Source organism: Loxodonta africana, chromosome 17 (assembly GCF_030014295.1).
Source record: "Loxodonta africana isolate mLoxAfr1 chromosome 17, mLoxAfr1.hap2, whole genome shotgun sequence".
Taxonomy (NCBI): domain Eukaryota; kingdom Metazoa; phylum Chordata; class Mammalia; order Proboscidea; family Elephantidae; genus Loxodonta; species Loxodonta africana.
The window spans coordinates 31,843,251-31,863,418 of record NC_087358.1 but is presented as its reverse complement, the minus strand read 5'-3'; the positions used below and the strand labels follow the sequence as shown (position 1 = coordinate 31,863,418).

General features: G+C 39.8%; 1 protein-coding gene across 4 annotated transcripts in view; it reads right to left on the bottom strand.

Annotated features, from left to right (window-relative positions):
- The window catches only part of TBC1D4 (TBC1 domain family member 4), a 240,840-nt gene that overhangs the window by 91,368 nt on the left and 129,304 nt on the right, over positions 1 to 20,168 (bottom strand). For 3 of the 4 annotated variants that reach the window (XM_023547297.2, XM_010589408.3, XM_023547295.2), the window contains exons 2-3: positions 4,047 to 4,634; positions 2,546 to 2,635 (exon numbers count right to left, since the gene is read on the bottom strand). In XM_023547297.2, the coding sequence (XP_023403065.1) occupies positions 2,546 to 2,635; positions 4,047 to 4,634 (678 nt within the window). Of the gene's footprint in view, positions 1 to 2,545; positions 2,636 to 4,046; positions 4,635 to 14,913; positions 14,938 to 20,168 lie in introns of those variants that run through there. The other variant, XM_064270032.1, reaches the window with a different exon arrangement.

Here is a 20,168-nt window from a genome sequence, read left to right as displayed (position 1 = left end):
TAAAAAAAAAAAAAAAAAGAAAAACTACTTTTATATTCCCCATTCTTGCCAGAGGAACAGTCCTACAGATTTTAAAGAAAGGTTTGTAGGTGCACATGTGTATGTGCACAGGTATACTCTAGCCTGTCACGTGTGCTTCTGTTGAAAGCATGCCTGTTCCTGGATGCAGCCTCATCTTATCAGTCAGTCCTAAAGACACTGGGATAAAGCAGAGAGTGGAAAGGAGTAAGAGCAGACCTTCAGTGAAGAACAGATGATAAACCTGAGGATTATCCTGATCAAAGGCCTTCTACAAATTTTCCTCAAGCATTTAATTCCTTTTCTGAACTAAAACATCAGCATACAAACCTCATTTTCAAAAAACACAAAAACTACAGAGGCAAAAATCTTGTTTGAAGTGCCTGTTTCATGTATTTTATTGGCTGGTCCTTTCTTTTTTCTTTTTCGCATATTCAATGAGCATTGCTAGTTCTCTTACTGTGGATTCTTGGTGCTCGGGGCGGGGGGGGCAGGAATTATACCTGGTTTGTACACTATTCTCTGCCCAGTACTTAGCACAGAGCCCAACACATAGAAATTGCTCATTCATTCTGCCCTCAGAGCTCACAGTCTTGCAGCAATCAACAGTAAACAGATAATTACAAGAATGCTTAACCAATATTTGTTCTGTTAAAGTACATAATCTTTCTACCAAATCTCTTGGTCCTTTAAATAGGAAGGTTTCCCATCCTTCAGAAAAGTGCAACAGATTCCTTCTATATCCTGATTCTGCCATGTCCTACAGCAACTAGAGGTAGAAAATTTTTATTCATACAACGTAATTTTATGTCTCCATATGATATGAAAATATTAAAACAAAATATTATGAGTGAAATTGCATTACCTAAGGCTGAGGAAAACAATTAACAAGATGTACAAAATCTCTCCTCTTATTTTCAAAGGGAAGGATGTCTAAATATCACACCTATGGCAAAGCTAACTTCAAAATTCAAAAAAATAAAAATAGGCAGTCTTGATTTTTTTTGACATTAAAACACAAAAGAGATCTTGACAAGATTCATTTCCTTGAAGGTATATCTAAGTCACTGCTCAGAAAGAAGTCATTTCTTCTCAATTCCAGGGACCTCCCCAAAAGTATCCTTGCATTTTTTTTTTTTTTAACCTTCTCACATTTAGATCTAAGTACTCCCTCTATTCTAACTTCTCTAAAATGTCTCCCTATATTTAGAATGTATTTATGGAGTTTTAACTAACCTCAACGTAAAGAAAACAAAAATCCTCAAAACTGGACCAATAAGTAACATCATGATAAAGGAAGAAAATATTGACATTGCCCAGAATTTCACTTTACTTGGACTCATAATCAACATCCATGGAAGCAGCAGTCAAGAGATCAAATAATGTATTGCACTGTGCAAATCTACTGCAGAAGACCCCTTTAGTGTGTTGAAAAGCAAAGACGTCAGTTTAAGAACTAAGGTATGCCTGACCCAATCCATAATAATTTTAATTGCCTCATATGCATGAGAAAGCTGGACAATGAATAAGGAAGGCCGAAGAAGAATTGATCCCTTTGAATTATGGTGTTGGTGAAGAATATTAAATATACCATAGACTGCCAGAAGAATGAATAATTCTGTCTTGGAAGAAGTACAGCCAGAGTGCTTCTTGGAAGAGAGGATGGCAAGACTTTGTCTTACGACATACTTTGGACACTTTCTTGGGAGGGACTACTTCCTGGAGAAGGACATCATGCTTGGTAAGGTAGAGGGTCAGCGAAAAAGGTAAAGGCCCTCAATGAGATAGACTGACACAGTGTCTGCAACAGTGGGCTCAAACACAGCAACGATTGTAAGGATGGCACAGGACCGGGCAGTGTTTTGTTCTGTTATACATAGGGTCGACTTGACGGCACCTAACAACAACTTTCACATAGATTTTCTAAATAATTGCTATGTTTCTTAGGATACTAGGTTATGCCTAGTATCATAATTTTGTACACATTAAGCTGTATCTGTGATACAAAAGCATTCAAATACACTCTCGTGAATTAAAAAATAAACAGAACAAAAATACACTAAAAAGAACAAGCAGTGGAAAACCTTCTTTTAAAATTTTAACGTTTACATTAGTATAAATTGAAAACACTAGTTCTCCTTTTACTGCCTATTCTGGTATAATGAGCAAACATGACTTGGTTACACCCACAAGTCCCACTGCCCAAGATTCTGAGGAAAACTAAATGTGAGGGAATTTTCAAAAGAACTCACCACCGCAAAAATTCCATGAGTGGCAGAGATCTGATGAAGTGATGCTACAAAGAGAAAGACTTATGAAAATGAAGACAAAGAATTATGGGAAATACTGTGGGATGTGGAAGTGATTTGTGTTACTGGCATACACACAAGAATCCTCTTAGTTTAAAATAGGTTTTCTTTAAAAAAAACTAAAATTCACAGGAATTTTAGCGCAGTCATTTTGTGGTTAATTTAGAAACAAGATTTAGTTGGTTTGTTCACATAACATGATATACTTCAGTACATACCTGAGAACAAGAGGAGATATCTTTAAAATTCTTTTCAAGCACAACTGATTTAGTATCTGGACTGATAAGGTTAATCTCAAATCGTCCAACCTTAAAAATAAAAACGTTCCAATTAATTTAAATTGACCTTACACTTCAACTAATAATAGAGATTCAAATAGCTATATCCCAGATATATCGACATCTACTCACGGATGCTCCAACATCCAATCCAACCAATAGTTCAACTTGAAATATGAGTTGCTTCAAAACATTTCCCTTATGCTTAAAAATTATGAAAATTAAGTTAGTCTTAATTTACAAGATATAAGAAACCAATTTTTTTCTGATTAGAAGATTGTTTTTTCAAAAAAATATGAAACCTTTTTTTCACTTCATTTCTAAAAAATACCCATTATTTATTTACATAATCATAGTTCCTCCCAAATGGTCAATCAAAAGTTCATAAATATGGAATTGGGCTGATAAATTAAAAGTTTTAAAAATAAATGATCATTCAGAAAAATTAACAGCAAAGGACTGTGACTAGTTAGGAAAAAAGACAAATCTGATACCCCAAATAAGAGGGAAAATCAGTTTACTTATGTCCAAAGAAAAGAATATAGATCCTTTCAGTACATGCCTAGAAGTTAAAAAGAAGAAGTTCATCTGATAAATTCCAGTAAAGCAAATATTACACACTGGAATTGTTTACCAAGGTACACCGTGGAATTTCCTTCTCAGGGGTTCTTTAAAACAGGATAAAAGGACAGACACTCGTTTGTTCAAGAGAACTCAAGTCTTAAAAGTTGAGGATTAATTAAAGAACCTCCACAGGTCAATGTTATAAATTCTTTTAAGTGAAACTTGACATTTCCTATACCTTGCGCAACATTCAAAAATTACTTTTTTAGAATTAAGAATGCTCTTGTATACTGTAATGCAGCCTGCACCAAATGATTTATTAACTGCTCTAGTAAATTATCAAGGCCAATAGTGTGTCTTTCACCTTTTGTTTGATGGAGTAAATTAGTGTACTCTTATCTGCAAATGCACCTATGAGTCTAGACATCCATTTTTTTCTCTCTTAAAAAACTCTTTTCTTGTCCATGCTTATTCATTCTTCTATATTAATAGTTTTAAATACCTTGTCAGATAGGTTTTCTGCAGTTATAAAAAAAATGCATTAAGAGTAACATAAGGCAAAATGCAGATGATACTAAGAGCAATCTTCTACTTTTATTCTTTTCACCATATTTCTATGATGCTCCTTTAATTGCGTCTGTCTCCTCTCCCTGCCCTGATCCATTATTTCTCACAAACCACTCCATGTCTGCTTCAACCCCTTTGCTCTGTTTCTCTATCTGCCTTATCTGCTTCTGAGGATGAAAGAAATACAAGTGGGATTATTAGTTATCTAGAGGTAAGCAAAATGAGGAACTGGGAGGAGGTGGCCACCCAGCTGCTTCTGTCTAGCAATTTAAGATGAAATTCCCCTACGGCACCCTGCCAGGGCAAGTACCTGAAAGAGCATTGTTCTGTTCTTCTCTGAATCTGAGGGCTGAACGTGACTGGGAGCACTTGCGTGCCTCCTTCGTGGTTGTGCTTTCTGGCTGTTCTCGTGAACCTTCCTTTGCATGACCCCAGTGACACTGCTGCATCGAGAACGAAACTCCTGCTGTTCATCAAAGCCAGAATCTTCCAAGATCCGCTCAGGGAAGCTAACTCGAGAGCTGGACAGAACAGGCTGGCTGGCCACAGCTGGTAAGCCAGAGTGGGTACTGGGGATGCCATCTATTTCCTCTAACAGGCTATCTCCGGGTGGGCTGGGGTCCTCAGCCTCAGAGACCACCAGGTCATCGCTGGGCTCCGTGCTCCGCTGCTCACCCTGGATCTTGAGGCGCTGCTGTTCATGCAGGCTGAACTTTTCAATGCAGTCGTCAATGAGGCTTGACGGGGCCTTCTTGTGGGTGACTATCACCTTTCCACAGTACAAGACTTCAAACTTCTGAGAGTTGTAAAAGGCATCCTCATTGTCTTTGTTGGGCTTGGCACCCTCTTTCATGGCAGCTTTAGACAACTGCCTTATGCTGCTGATAACATCAGGAACCTGGCAGAAAAAAAAAAAGGAGTAAAAAAATTTCCATTTAAGCCGAATATACAGAAATAATTTATGTTCATCTGTCCTGTTACTGGAAACCCTGGTGGCTTAGTGGTTAAGTGCTACGGCTGCTAACCAAAGGGTCGGCAGTTCAAATCCGCCAGGCATTCCTTGGAAACTCTATGAGGCGGTTTTATTCTGTCCTATTGGGTCGCTTTGAGTCGGAATTGACCTGACGGCAGTAGGTTCGGTTTTTTTGGTTGGTCTCGTTATTATCACATAGAATGTGACAATACAAATACAATATAAAAAATATATAAAAAGTCCCCGAACAAGATAAAACTTAAAATGCACTATCTGGCATAACTGCTTAGAAGGAAAAGCTGATGTTCAATGATAGCAGTCTTATGCTTTCCTACTTTCAATTTACTAGTTTCCCAATAACAACAACCATGAGATTGATGTCACTCTTTAATAAACCACAATATGTCTTCTTCTTATTTTTAAAACCTATTAAGAACTTCAGCTGAAAGGATTTAAAGTTCCAAAAATAATGATAAAATATACTTTCTGGAAAAAGAGAGTAAAAACCCAGACACCTGTCTGCAGCATTAGCCATCAGGGAAATGCAAATGAAAACCACAATGAGGCGCCACTATACACCTAGGAGAATGGCTAACATCAAAATGACCAAGCTTTGTAGTTTTCATTTGGCCAGGGTTGTGGAGCAACCAGAAGTCTCTCATACACTGTAGATGGGAATGTAAAATGGCACAACTAGTTTAGAAAACTGCTAGCTTCTTAGAAAGTTAAACATAAACCCGTCTCATGACCCATACACTCCATTCGTAGGTATTTATCAAAAGACCTGAACACTAATGTCCACACAAAGGCTTATACACAAAAGTTCATAGCAACTTTCATCACAATAGCCCCCTCCACCAAGAAGAAAGAAAGAAAACAACCCAAATCCCCATCAACCGGTGAACAGATAAACAAGATGCGGTATATTAACGAAATAGTACTCGTCTCCTCTCACTTAGATTACAGTAACCTCATAATTGTTTTTCCTTTCCCCTTCGATCTACTATTGAAAGCTACAATGATCCTTTTAAACTTAAGTCATGTTGTTGCTGGGTGCCATCAAGTCTATCCCAACACATAAGGATGCCATGTGAAAGAGCAGAGCTGCCCCAAATGGTTTTCTTGGCTGTAATCTTTATGGGAGCAGACTGCGAGGTCTTTGTGCCTCAGAGACACTGGGTGGGTTTGAACCGTCAACCTTCTGGTTAACCATTGCACTACCAGGTCTCCTTTAAGTCATGTTACTCACCTGCAAACCCTCCAATAGCTCCCCATTTTATTAAGAGCAAAAAGAAAGATACTTTCAACATTCTACAAGGCTCTTACCTTCCACACATTACATAGAGATTAAATTTGCACTGTGGCTACACAGGAGCCCTTGTGGAGCAATGGTTAAGAGCTTGGCTGTTAACCAAAAGGTTGGTGGTTCGAATCTACCAGCTGCTCCTTGGAAACCCTGTAGAGCAGTTCTACTCTGTCCTATAGGGTCGCTATGTGTCAGAGCGCACTCGACGGCAACAGGTTTAGTTGTTTTTGGTTTTGTGGCTACACATTCTCCATTATAGCCTTTAGATGCCTGGATTTTCATCTTCACCTCATTTCCTCTACTTTATCTCCTTCTTAGCTCCCTCTCACTCACTCTGCTCCAGTCACACTGACCTTCTTGCTATTCCTTAAACAAGCACCCGTGGCTTTTCATAGATGCCTGCAGGGCTCACTCACTCACCTCATTTAAACTCTTGCTTTAATGTCACTTTAAGGTTGCCAGGAAACCCTACGGGGCAGCTCTACTGTGTCCTGTAGGGTTGCAGTGAGTCAGAATCAACTTGACAGCAACTTGGGTTTTTCGTTCAGGCGGCACAAAAGGAGCCCTGGTGGCATACTGATTAAGTGCTCAACTACTAACCAAAAAGGCTGGTGGTTCAAAACCCATCAGCAGAGCCCTCCCCTTCCCACTCCCCACCACCACCCCCCACACACATACACAAACACACACAGTATTCCCCTGGATTTCTCCCTGCTTTACAGTTCTCCACAGCACTTACCACTTTTGACAAACTATATAATTTATTATGTAAGCTAGAACGTAAGCTCTAAGAGGGTGGTGATTTTTGTCTTTTTTCCCCACTGTTACATCACCAGGGCTTAGAATAATTCCTGGTATATAGTAGGTTTTCAAGATATGGTTGGCCAAAAAATCTGTTGTGGTGATTTTTATCTTTGGAAAAAAGGGAAGATCATCTTATATTCAGGGATGCTTCATAATCAGACATATATGGTGTATCTCCAAATCTCTTAGCAGAGCACCAACTGTAAAAACAGAATTTCTTCTACTTCACATAATTACTTGACACATTTTACCAAAGAATTCATAAGAATTTCAGCTTTTCAGTCAAAGTATCTCCTCTGAGACACTAAAGTCCAAAGCTGTAGTTTCAGATGACTCACCCTGAACGTGTCTCAGGGAAAAAGTCAGGTGTTTTGTACTAACTCATGACCAGCAACCTCAGCTATTATTTTCTCTTTGCCTTAGTATGCGGCTTACCCTACTTAACAAGGGCTGAAGCTATGGGAAGTGAGCTGGCTGACATTCAACCCTGCAACAAGTAAAATGGTTCCAGTGGGTTGGGCAAAGCCCTTAGATAAAATGATCTCTTCTTCCTCACTAGCTGTATTTTATCAAATACTTTTCATCTGATTTTGTAGCCCAATTGCTCCTAAATGTCCAAATTTGTCTCTTTAGAGTACAGAAATAGAAATAATATCTGTAGGGTTTATTTTTACCCAGTGAATTTTGATCTTCTTACAAATATTTGAACGATTTTGGTGCCACGTTAAGGAGCCCTGATGGCACAGTGGTTAAGCGCTCAGTGGCTAATTTGAAAGGCTGGTTGTTCGAACTCACCAAGAGAAAGACCTGGCAATCTGCTTCCATAAAGATTACAACCTAAGAAACCCTATGGGGCAGGTCTACTCTTCCTATAGGGTCTCGATGAGTCAGAATCAACTAGAAGTCGCCAGATTTGGTTTTTTGGTTTTGTGCCACACTAGAGTTATATTCTACAATTAGGACTGGAAATAGAGTCAATTCAGCCTTAGGAGTATCAAGTCTTCTGAATTACATGTTTGTCCTTTTTTCCCTATCATTATAGTGAGAGTTCTTAACTGAAGATTTGATTGGTGGCTGAATTTTTATAGTTCCACAGGACATTGCCCTGTGACTACAGGTAAAGGTTCAACATCTGAAAGTCATTCAGTAAAAGAAACAATTCGTTATAAGCAAAGCTTACCATCTTGAATTCTGAGCTGGCATATTAGTTTTTCGGGGCTGTGTAACAAAATACCACAAACTGGGTGGCTCAGAACAACAGAAATTTATTCTCTCACAGGTTGGGGGGCTACAATCTGAAATCAAGGCATTGGCCAGGCCATGCTCTCTCGAAAGGCTCTAGGGAAGAATCCTTTCTTGCCTCTTCTAGCTGCAACTGGCTGCCAGCAATCCTTAACGATCCTTCGCTTAAAAAAATTTTTTTTTGAGGCAGCATAATTCCAATCTCTGCCTCTGTCTTCATGTGGCTATCTTCCACCTGTGTCTGTCTCTGTATCCACATTTCTCTCTTCTTTTATGGACACCCATATCACCTCGTCTTCACTTGATTACATCTGCAAAGACCCTACTTCCAAATAAGGCCACACTCACAGGTACCAGGGGTTAGGACTTGAGCACAATCTTTTCAGGGGATACAAACTCTCAATACTGTGTGGGTAACTTAATCTTCCAATAATTCAAAGTGTTAACTTTACACCATAAAACACAGACAAAGATTCTCATTGCCTCTAATACCTTCTCTCTGGTTATGACTAACCCAACTTTCAGTGACCTGGGCTACAGAGACTCATAACTGCAAAACTGATCAACCAACATCCAGCTCTGCTTTTGCTTATCATTATGTGGAAGACACAGTATAAAATTTAGCATTATACGGCCCCTGCCTAGAGACTTAGAGCCTACCGCAGAAGGCACACACTGACAAAGCAAGGACAGTAAAATACCCATAGTAGGGAAAGGCGTTATCAGGGAACCATGAAGACTTTTTTATTCTGGCATTTATTCAAGGTATCTATCAGAAGCAACACAAAAGGAATAAAATCTCTAACCCGTACTTGCACATACACACAGTATTCTGGAATAATGGCATTCTCCTACAGCGCAATGTTAACCGACATACATGTATATGTAGATTTATAAATATTTTTGAATGAATTTACATTTCCCTTTCATGTACTGCATCTTCTCAACACCTCTTTTTCTCTCTACCATTGTACCGTAAGCTCTTAAGTGAAACACTGAGTTAAGGTGATTATGTCTTACTAAAGCTCCTCCCTGTGACTCCTGGGAGAGCGTCTGTCCTCAGAAGAGTACGTGCAATCAGCAAATACAAGTACCAATTGCCATTGAGGCAATTCTGGCTCATGGTGACCTCATGTGTGCCAGAGTAGATCTGTGCATCCCATGGTTTTCAGTGGCTGATTTTTTGGAAGTAGACCGCTAGGCCCTTCTTCTGAGGCACCTCCGGATAAACTCATACCTCCAGCCCTTCGGTTAATAGCAGAGCACATTAACCTTTTACACTACCCAGGGACTCCAAGGGCATCTAAGTAGCAGTGAACAACCACCTAGAAAGTAATGAAAGTTTTCTAAGATTGAAAACAGCAAAAAAAAAAAAAAACCAAACCCATTACTGTCAATTCCGACTCATAGTGACCCTATAGAACAGGGTAGAACTGCACCACAGAGTTTCCAAGGAGTGGCTGGTGGATTTGAACTGCTGACCTTTTGGTTAGCAGCCTAGCTTTTAACCACTGCGCAACCAGGGTTCCTGATTGAGAAAGGTTTAGTAAATTCCTCTTGATCACTCAAGAGATGTAGCATTCCCAAACTGGAAAGCTATGGCTTCTCAGCCTGCTCACCACTCACCCCAACTAGGAAGTGGTTGCATGTTTCCAGTATGTTTCCAAACACTACGGAGCACCTCAACTTATAAACTCTAGCTTAGTATTTGAATAGCTAAGTATTCTAGTTCTGTGTACTCTAGCTATACATAACTCCGTGGCTCAGAATCTGCCTGAAACTCACAACGCCTAATGAAGAAAAAAAAAATAATGAAGAATTACAGCCAATTCAAAGCAAAGTTTTTATTTATTTTAACACAAAACAACAACAATGAAAAACATTCCACCAAAATAAGGATTGATAGGTTTGTATTTTATTCCAGCTCTGCCAAGTAACTAGAAACCCTGGTGTCAGAGTGGTTAAGTGCTACAGCTGCTAACCAAAAGGTTGGCAGTTCGAATCTATCAGGCGCTCCTTGGAAACCTTATGGGGCAGTTCTACTCTGTCCTATAAGGTCACTATTAGTTGGAATTGACTCAACGGCAATGGCTTTGGTTTGGGTTTTTTTTTTTTTTTTCTGCCAATAACTTATTCAGTACCATTGGAAAGAGTTGTTTTACCTTTGCGGGCCTGGGTTTCTTTACCAGCAAAGTGAAGGGGGATCTAGGAAGACGGTCATTAGGTTTCATCTAGTCCAAATTTCTGTGAGTTTACTTTTGTATCAGCATCAATACAGGAGCAAGATAATGTACGCTCAGAAGAGATGAAAAGTCATCTGTATTATTAAACCAGAGCTAATTTAAGTCGACTCGATAGCACTGGGTGGGCTGGGAATTTAAGTCATATAGGGTCACTATGAATTGGAATCAACTTGACAGCAACAGGTTTGCTTTTTAGTTTTTATTGTACGTCATTGAAATTATTCATTTCTATTAACACACAACAGTGGATTCAACAAACAATAAAATGAACAAGCCTTTTTCAAAAGTCTCATGATGCTTGGAAAAAGCCCAGTACCATCTTTAGCTGGTACTTTGTTGTTATACCTTCAGTGATCTCACTAGTTTCTAGTATCAACATTCAGACATGAAAACAATTTCTCATTCTAAAGAAAAAAAAAATTGCCACTATACTTCTTGATGCCATGCTGCTGTTTCTCATTAATTAGCTCTCATAATTAGTTCTCACACTCCAAGAAATCCAATGGTATTTTTTTAAAAATCACTTTCATCATACTTGGGGAGGGAGAGAAGTTCTACAGCTACCACGCACTGATATTTAAAGGCCTAAGCAAACACGGAAGAAAAAATCTGAATGGTAAAAAGCACTAAGAAAAGATAGCTTTGGTCAGGAAGCCAGCTGAAAAGCTTTCTCCAGGAGCACTGAGTATGCCAAGTGGGGACAGTCCTCAGCAGTAGCCTTTTGTTGCACTTAAAAAGTCCTCTTTCTAAATAGGCCAGCGGTAGGTTCATTGTACTTGTTAGAGTCCATGCTATCACAATGCAGCCAATTATACAACTTCCCACCAGTAACGTTATGGCTTCAAAAGTAAAGTATTTCCTTACTCTGCAATCAGGAAATACATGGATTGTTCAGAACTAATGAGCAAAAGTTTGGCTTTCTTAACAAGAAACATGTCAATTCTCAAAATAATTGTCTTTGTTATGCTGCTTAAATAATCACAAGCATCTAATTATGAATTAAGAAATTAATCTAGAGCATAACGTCTTTTTTTTCCTCCTAGAAATCACTAGTAAGCAAATGAGTTTCAACCAACTTTAAAAACATGGAGGCAAATACGAACATGAGAATAAGCTTCTTAAAATATATTCAAAGCAAAAAAATTAAGTAAGTCAATTCTTGCCACAATGGTTATGAGCTCTAGCTACTTGATTCATTATTAATCTCTACAATAATTATAGTAGGCACAGGAAGATTTAGATAAAATGTAAAAAGGAATAGTTGAGGAAAAACATTAGGGGACATTCCATGGAAACTGGAAAAACAGCCTGCAGTGTGATGGATTGCTTTTATGCGGCCTTTCTCACCCTAGTTTTGTAACTCCCGCCAAATGACTGGGTGGGACTATGCAAATAAGGTACTTGTGGCCCACCAAGGGGATTGGATAGCTTACTAATAACGTACATAAGGTACGTGGCACCCTTGTGTGGGTAGGACCATGCAAATAAGGTGTATAGAACCCTAACGAAGGGATTGATGAGTTTTGCCATCCCACTAGACTTAAAGGGAGACACAGAGAGAGAGAGAGAGGAGCTATAACGCAGACGACACTGAGAGACGGCAACATGAGACAGCAGGAATCAGGAAAGCAGGGTGAGACCACTGTGGTGGGGGGCTTGCTGACCCATGAAGTTAAGGGATGTAACACTTGCCTGAGAAGGCCCTCAGCAAGGCCTGGTGGCAAAGGGTGAGAAGAAGCTGTCCTGATCGAGGAACAGTGTCCTGAGTTGTTGTTCCTGTGACTTCCAAGTTGATCCCAATCCTGAGGTGAACCCTGTTACTTCCCTAATAAACCACTAAGCTGTAAGTACGGTTCATAGATTCTGTGAGACGTCGCAAAGAATTACAGAACCCAAGGGGCGGGGGGGCAGGAGAGATGATGGAGTGGTACAGCAGTTTGGAAAAGTGGGGCATTTGGGACATCTTTAATCTCTGCCTCACAGGAACCAGCTTTGTGCTGTTTCCTGTAAAAGAAATTATTCGTGTACTGCCTAGTGAGAAGGACTAACAATTTAAACTAGTCTCACACAGAGAGAGACATACAGTACGTATATTTGCTTTGGAAGGGATACTTGCCTTTAAGGGAGGAGTAGACTTCTTTTCTAATTCTGTTTTGCTCAGGAAACTCTTAAGATTAGTTTATAGGCTGTGCAGGCAACCAGGAAAAGATGCTGAAAGTATAATGGCTTGAAGGAAAGTTCAGCATTTTGAGGAATGGCTAATTTGGTCGCTCGTGTAATGATTTCTATTTGGCTTTCAAAAATCTCATCTTCAACTAATAGAAAATGTCAGAAGGTATATACATGCCAAGAGGTAGTTCAGTTATATTAAGGAAAGCCAATTGTTCCCAAGACCCCAGATACCCTGGAACCCATCTGTGTTGCTGTTTTTAAGGTGAGGCTATCTGACAATCTCAACAAGAAATAAAACTGACTTTTAAACCACTTTAACTTTTATTCTAAAGTACCTCATAGATTTTCTTTTACCTTTGGTTAAAATCAAAATCATCATTTTAAAGTAAATTTTCCATAGTTACCTGAGGTCTAGTTTTCACTGGTCTAGATTTAAAAATCACAGAATTTTAAAAATCACAGAATACTAAAATCAAAGGGCCCTTAAGGAACCACTGGTCCCACTATCTCATTTCACATATGCGGCGGGGGGTGGCGGGGGAGGGCACTGCTTACCCCCAAATTTAAAGTAATAAAGAAAGAAAAAAACAAGTCTACCTGAGACCAGACTATTTGGGGCCAGGAAGGCAAATATCTAGATGACTTACACGAGAGTGATACAAGTAGATTTGTTTTTGAGTCACCGGCTATGAACCAAGAGAGTTTCCTCTCTAGAACAGGCTTTAGATATTTTCAGCTCTTAGATACCATCAGCTACTTATGTCAATTATGGTTCAGCTCTTTGGTAATCGCTGCTTTCTGGACAGTGTCAGAATTAGCTCAAGCACCAGAAAGATAAAGTCCTTAAACCTTTCTACTAAATTCTCTTCTCTCATAATGTCTCACAACTCATATTGCTGAATTCCTTCTGTGGAAGATACAACTTGCGCCTTCTTACCCTATGACCGCTGAAGATTTGCAAAAGTGATCAGATACAAAAGTTACAAGGGTAACTCAAAGGAAAAAACCTGGGGAACCAGGCAATTTGATTAAGGGAATGAAATCTCCCCAGAAGTGTTTAGTGCTGAGATGTGAAAAGACAGAAGATGGGGCAGGTCGTCAAGAAGTTAGATGCTGATGAAAGAGGCAAGGACAGTTCCTGTCAAATTCTCTTTCAAAGCAAAATTATTATTTTAAAAATGAAGCAGCCCACAGCATGGCATGTTGGGCAGCTAGCGGTCCTGCATTGAAAGCCCCACTCAAATACCTATTATGATCTATAGAAAAGTCACTAAACCCCTCTCAGGCTTGGGTTTCCACCTACAAAATCAGAACCATGACACTCATAACAAAGCTGAAAAAATTAAGTTCCGTGTGCAAAGGTGCCTGGCACAGTGCAGCAACAATGAAAGCATTCAACAATATTTAGTTAAATCTAAAATCTAAGTCTCGTTCTCACCAAGTAAGGAGAGAGGGAAGAAGTGGGAAGCTGCTGCTACACAGAAATCGCTGGCTTCATGGACTCTACTTGTAGTGGGGGTAGAAAAATAACCAGCAAGATGAGTAAAATACAAGGGGTTTTAGATAGTGAAAACTGTCAAGAAGAAAGATAATGCAGAGAGGAGACATAATTTGGATGGGGTGGTAGCATAGTTGTAATTTTAGGGAAAGGTGCTATTTGTGATATTTGAGAAAAGAGCTAAGTCAGCAAGGACATGAACCAAGCAGATATCTGAGGAAGGAGCATTCTAGGCAGAGAGTGTGAAGTTTCCAAAGCACAAACTTTCCTGGTGTATTCAGGGACCTGTGTGGCTGGAGGTAGTGAATAAGCAGATGAGAGGAAGGAGTAGTTTAGGGGAGAGGCAATTGTTGGGGTGCAGGGGAGTCTAACTCACCCAGGGCCTTGAAAGGGCTTTGGTTTTTACTATTGGTGAGATAAAAAGCCACCAGTAGAGTGCTGAGGGTAGAAATGGCATGATCTAAGTTATGTTTTTAAGAGATCCCATTAGCTGCTGTATGGAGGGTCAGCAAGAGGGAGGCAAGGGTACATACAGGTCTGGAATCTACTGCATTAATCCAAGGTGAGCAGGAGTAATAGCAATTGAGGTGGTAAGAAGCCAGCTTGTGGCTGTTGTCGTTGTTAGGTGCTGTTGAGTTGGTTCTGACTCACAGCGACCTTATGTACAACAGAATGAAACACTGCCCAGTCCTACACCATCCTCACAATCATTGTTATGCTTGAGCCCATTGTTGCAAACACTGTGTCAATCCATCTCATTGAGGGTTTTCCTCTTTTTTGCTGACCCTCTACTTTACCAAGCATAGTTCCTCTTGATAACATGCCCAAAGTACGTGAGACGAAGTGTCCTCCTCCTCGCTTCTAAAGGAGCATTCTGGCTGCACTTCTTCCAAGAGGGATATGTTTGTTCTGGCAGTCTGTGGTATATTCAGTACTCACCAACACCATAATCAAAACTGTCAATTCTTCTTCAGTCTTCCTTATTCATTGTCCAAGCTTGTGGATATAAGTTTAAAAATACAGTCAAGATGACTTGCTGATGGAGCGGTGTAAGGTAAAGAGAAGAGTCAAGGATGATTTCAAGGTTTTTCGCCAGAGAAACTAGAAAAATAGAGCTGCAGCAAAATAGGTTAGAGCGGGGGCAGATGGCTTCAGAGATCAAGAGCTTAGGATTGTAAATTTTGAGATGCTCATGGACAGCCAAGAGGAGATGTCAGTAGGCTGCTTAATGTCTGGAGCTCAGGCGACAGGTCAGGGCTGAGATAAAAAAATTGGAATTCATTAGCATGTGGATGGTGTTGAAAGCCAAGATGTTAGATGAGTTCATGAAGACAGTGGGTATAGATGAGACACATAGAGAAATATTTATCTCCAGAAATTAACCCCTGAGGTACAAAACACTTGTAGTTTGGGAAAATAAACAAATCAAACCCATTGCCGTTAACTGCAACTTAATGGCCCTACGGGACAGAGCAGAACTGCCCATAGGGTTTCCAAGGCTGTAAATCTTTATGAAAGCAGACTGCCACATCTTTCTGCCACAGAGCACCTAGGGGGTTTGAACCACCGACCTTTCGGTTAGCAGCCAAGCGCTTAACCACTGCACCACCAGGACTCCTTGTGATTTGGGAGATGGGGAGCTACGTTGGGTGGGGGGACCAGCAAAAGCTAGGGGTAAAACAAGGTGAGGATGGTATCCTAGAAGCCGAGTAAGAAAAGTTTCCAAGGAGGAGTGAGTGATCAATATGAGACAATAGGTGATTTCAACAGAAAAGTTTTGGTGGAGTGCTGAGGGCAAAAGCCTTATTGCAGTAGGTTCACAAGAGAAGTGTGGGAATGAAATCCAAAACAACAGATACAGGCAACCCTACTAGGGCAGCAGGAGCCCTGGTGGCGCAGTGGTTAAGTGTTCAGCTGCTAATCAAAAGGTCGGTGATTTGAACCCACCAGCCACTCCATTGGAGAAAGATGCGGCAGTCTGTTACCATAAAGTCTATTTCCAGCCCTGGAAACTCTATGAGGAAGTTCTACTCTATTTAATATGGTCACTATAAATCGGAATCAACTTAATAGCAAAAGGTTTCTTGAATTACAGCAATGCTGGAGGTTTAAGTAGTCAAGAGAGGGTTGGAAGAAACGACAACTGCTGATAGAGAATATTCAATAGTGAGAGGGAAACTGATGATCAAGAGAAAGAGGGTGGAATTTCTGGAGCAATGTCCATAAGCAGGCAAAAAGGGAGAGAATGGAGAACACGAGAGAAAAGGTTGAACTGAGCTAGAGGCATGGACAGTTCACCTAAAGGGGAAAAAGCAGAATATATATGCACAGAAAGAGGTAGATATGGCAGTGGGGAGCTTGGGAAATTTCTCCTCCGACTGTTTTAACTTCCCCAGTAAGAGAAAGTGTGACCACTGGCTAAGGTGAGATTCGGTAAGGACATCTAACAAAGTACACTGAACATTAAACATTCCGTACTGTGATAATGGCTAACAACCCTGGGGCACACCCTTCCTGATTTTAAACCACGTATCCCCTTGTTCTGTTTGAATGACTCTTCATCTGTGTACAGGTTCCTCATGGGTACAATTAAGTGTTCTGGAATTCCCATTCTTCACAATGTTATCCATAATTTGTTATGATCCACACAGTTGAATACCTTTGCATAGTCAATAAAACACAGGTAAACATCTGTTATTCTCTGCTTTCAGCCAAGATCCATCTGACATGAGCAATGATATCCCTCATTCTTAACCCCACTTGAATTTTTGGCAGTTCCGTATCAATGTACTGCGGCAACCGTTTTTGAACTATCCTCAGCAAAATTTTACTTGCACGTGACGTTAATATTGTTTGATTATTTCTGCATTTGGTTGGATCACTTTTCTTTGGAATGGGCACAATATGGATCTCTTCCAGTTGACTGGCCAGGTAGCTGTCTTCCAAATTTCTTGGCATAGATGACTGAGCACCTCCAGCATTGCATCCATTTCCTGAAACATCTCAATTAGTGTTCTCAATTCCTGGAGCCCTGTTTTTCATCAGTGCCTTCAGTGGAGATTTTCTTTCAATACCATCTGTTCTTGATCACATGCTACCTCCTGAAATGGTTGAACATCAACCATTTCTTTTTGGTACTTTCCTTCCATCTTCTTTTGATGCTTCCTGCATCATTCAATACTTTGTCCATAGAATCCTTCAATAGTACAACTCGAGGGCTGAATATTTTCTTCAATTCTTTCAGTTTGAGAAATGCCAAGCATGTTCTTCCCTTCTGGTTTTCTAACTTCAAGTCTTTGCACATTGCATTATAATACTTTGTCTTCTCGAGCCACCCTTTGAAATCTTCTGTTCAGCTCTTTTACTTCAAAATTTCTTCCTTTCACTTTAGCTACTCTGTGTTCAAGAACAAGTTTCAGATTCTCCTCTGAAGTCCATTTTGGTCTTTTCTTTCTTTACCATCTCTTTAGTGACCTTGTGCTTTCTTCATGCATGATGTCTTTGATGTCATGCCACAACTCATCTGGTCTTCGGTCATTAGTATTCAATGTGTCAAATCTGTTCTTGAGATGGTCTCTAAATTCAGGTGGGATATACTCAAGATTGCACTTTGGCTCTTATGGAATTGTTTTAATTTTTTTCAGCTTCAGCTTGAACTTGCATATAAGCAATGATGGTCTGTTCCGCAGTCAGCCCCTGGCCTTTTTCTGACTGATGATATCAGTTTCATCATCGTCTCTTTCCACAGATGCAGCTGACTTGATTCCTGTGTTTTCCACCTGGTGTGGTCCACATGTATAATCACTATGTTGTTGAAACAAAAGGTATTCCCAAAAGATAGGTGGTTGGTCTTGAAAAATTCTATCATGAGAAATCCAGCATATTGTTTCTATCACTAAGGCCATATTTTCCAACTACTGATCCTTCTTGGTTTCCAACTTTCACATTCCAATCACCAGTAATTATCAACACATCTTGACTGCATGTTTGATCACTTTCAGACTGCAGAAGTTGGTAAAAATCTCCAGTTTCTTCATCTTTGGCATTAGTGGTGGTGAATGCATTTCAATAACAGTCCTACTAACCGGTCTTCATTGCAGACGTATGAATATTATCCTATCACTGACAGCGCTGTACTTCAGGGTAGATCTTGAAATGTTCTTTTTGACAGTGAATGTGACGCTGTTCCTCTTCAATGTGTCATTCCCGGCATAGTAGACCATGATCATCTGATTGAAAATGGACAATACCAGGCCATTTCAGCTCATTAATGCCTAGGATATCAATCTTTATGTGTTCCATGTCATTTCTGACAACTTCCAATTTTCCTAGACTCACACTTGTACCTTCCACATTCCAGTTACCAATGGATGTTTGCAGCTATTTTCTTTCATTTTGAATCATGCCATATCAGCAAATGAAGGTACCCAAAGCTTTACTCCATCCATGTCATTAAGGTTGACTTTACTTCGAGGAGGCAGCTCTTCCCCAGATGTATTTTGAGTACCTTCCAACCTGAGGGGCTCATCTTCTGACTCTGTATCAGGCAATATTCCACTGCTATCCATAAGGTTTTCACTGGCCAATTTTTTTAGAAGTAGATTGCCTGGTCCTTCTTCCCAGTCTGTCTTAGTCTGGAAGCTTCACTAAAGCCTGTCCACCACAGGTGACCCTGCTGGCATTTGAAATACCTGTAGCATAGCTTTCAGCATCACAGCAACATGAAAGCCCCCACAGTATGACAAACTGACAGACAAGTTCTGTACCTTTACCAAAATAAGAATAGCATAGTTAAACAGAGGTTAATTATAAAGTGTTAGTGTCTCTTGTGAAAAACCCCAGTGGCGTAGTGGTTGAGTGCTACAGCTGCTAGCTAAATGGTCGGCAGTTCAAATCCACCAGGCACTCCTTGGAAACTCTATGGAGCAGTTCTACTCTGTTCTATAGGGTCGCTATGAGTTGGAATTGACTCGACGGCAACAGGTTTTGTGAAAAACCATGCCATATTTCTTTTGTTATTGGATCGAATCAAGAGGTCAGAACTGACTTGACAGTAACAGTTTTGTTTTGTTTCCTAATGCTCACATTTAAAAAAAGCCAAAACACCAAATCCACTGCCGTCAAGTCAATTTCAACTCATAGCAATCCTATAGGACAGAGTAGAACTGCTACACAGGGTTTCCAAGGAGCAGCTGGTGGATTTGAACTGTTGACCTTTTGCTTAGCAGCCGAGCTCTTAACCACTGTGCCCCTAGGACTCCATATTTTTAAAAGTACAGTTCAATATCATTTGTATTTACTCCAACAAACACCAGAGGGAGCTTTCCCTCATGGATTATGTCATCTAATCAAAAAAAAAAAAAAAAAAAGGAATTCAAAAGGTTTCCTTTTTAAAAATTGCCACTATTTATAAAATATTAATACTGCTTTCATTTTATTCTCATAAAATGTACCACTACAAAGTAAATTAATTGGAATTTTAAGTGGTTAGGTAAGCTAATAAGATAAAAGTAGACTGGAAGAATTAGGGCATAAAAAAATCAGCACTTGATGGCATTTAATCTGTTGTATTTTCACATAGCACATAATGAACATAATAAGAAAAATATGTGTTGGTCTTTTATCGTGATACATATAAGTATAAAGTCTTGTGAACAAAATGCTAAAACTGGACACGTAAGCAGCTTTAACATACGGACGCTCTGAATTCACAAGAAGGGAAGGTTTTGAGCAAGGCTGAATTGTGCAATGGAATGGGCCTTGAGAAAAGAGGCAAGGGAGAGAAGGCCAAGTCCAGAGGGGCCTGGACAGGGCAAGCTCCAGATGAGACCAGGAGATAAAGCTATGATATTATCAGTAAACAAAAAACACCATGGATTTCTCAGAAACTATTTTTGTCTTGGCCTTCCACATTACTTCAGATATTTATAACACCACAACAGATTTTTCACCCAGCAAAAGAACTTTATATTTTTTAACTTTCATTAAGAGTCATCAGTCACTTACTTGTAAGCATTATCATTAACTACTAAAAGTAACAACTAAAAATGCTGCCTCTCTTCTTCAAAGAAGAAACGCCCTAACCATACATTTCCTAAGCATAAAAAAGGAAAAGAAACATTTTGCCTCACTTCAAAATTAAGCTGGAAGGAAGGGCAATAGGTGGCAACCAGACCTGGACTTGAACTTTCCAC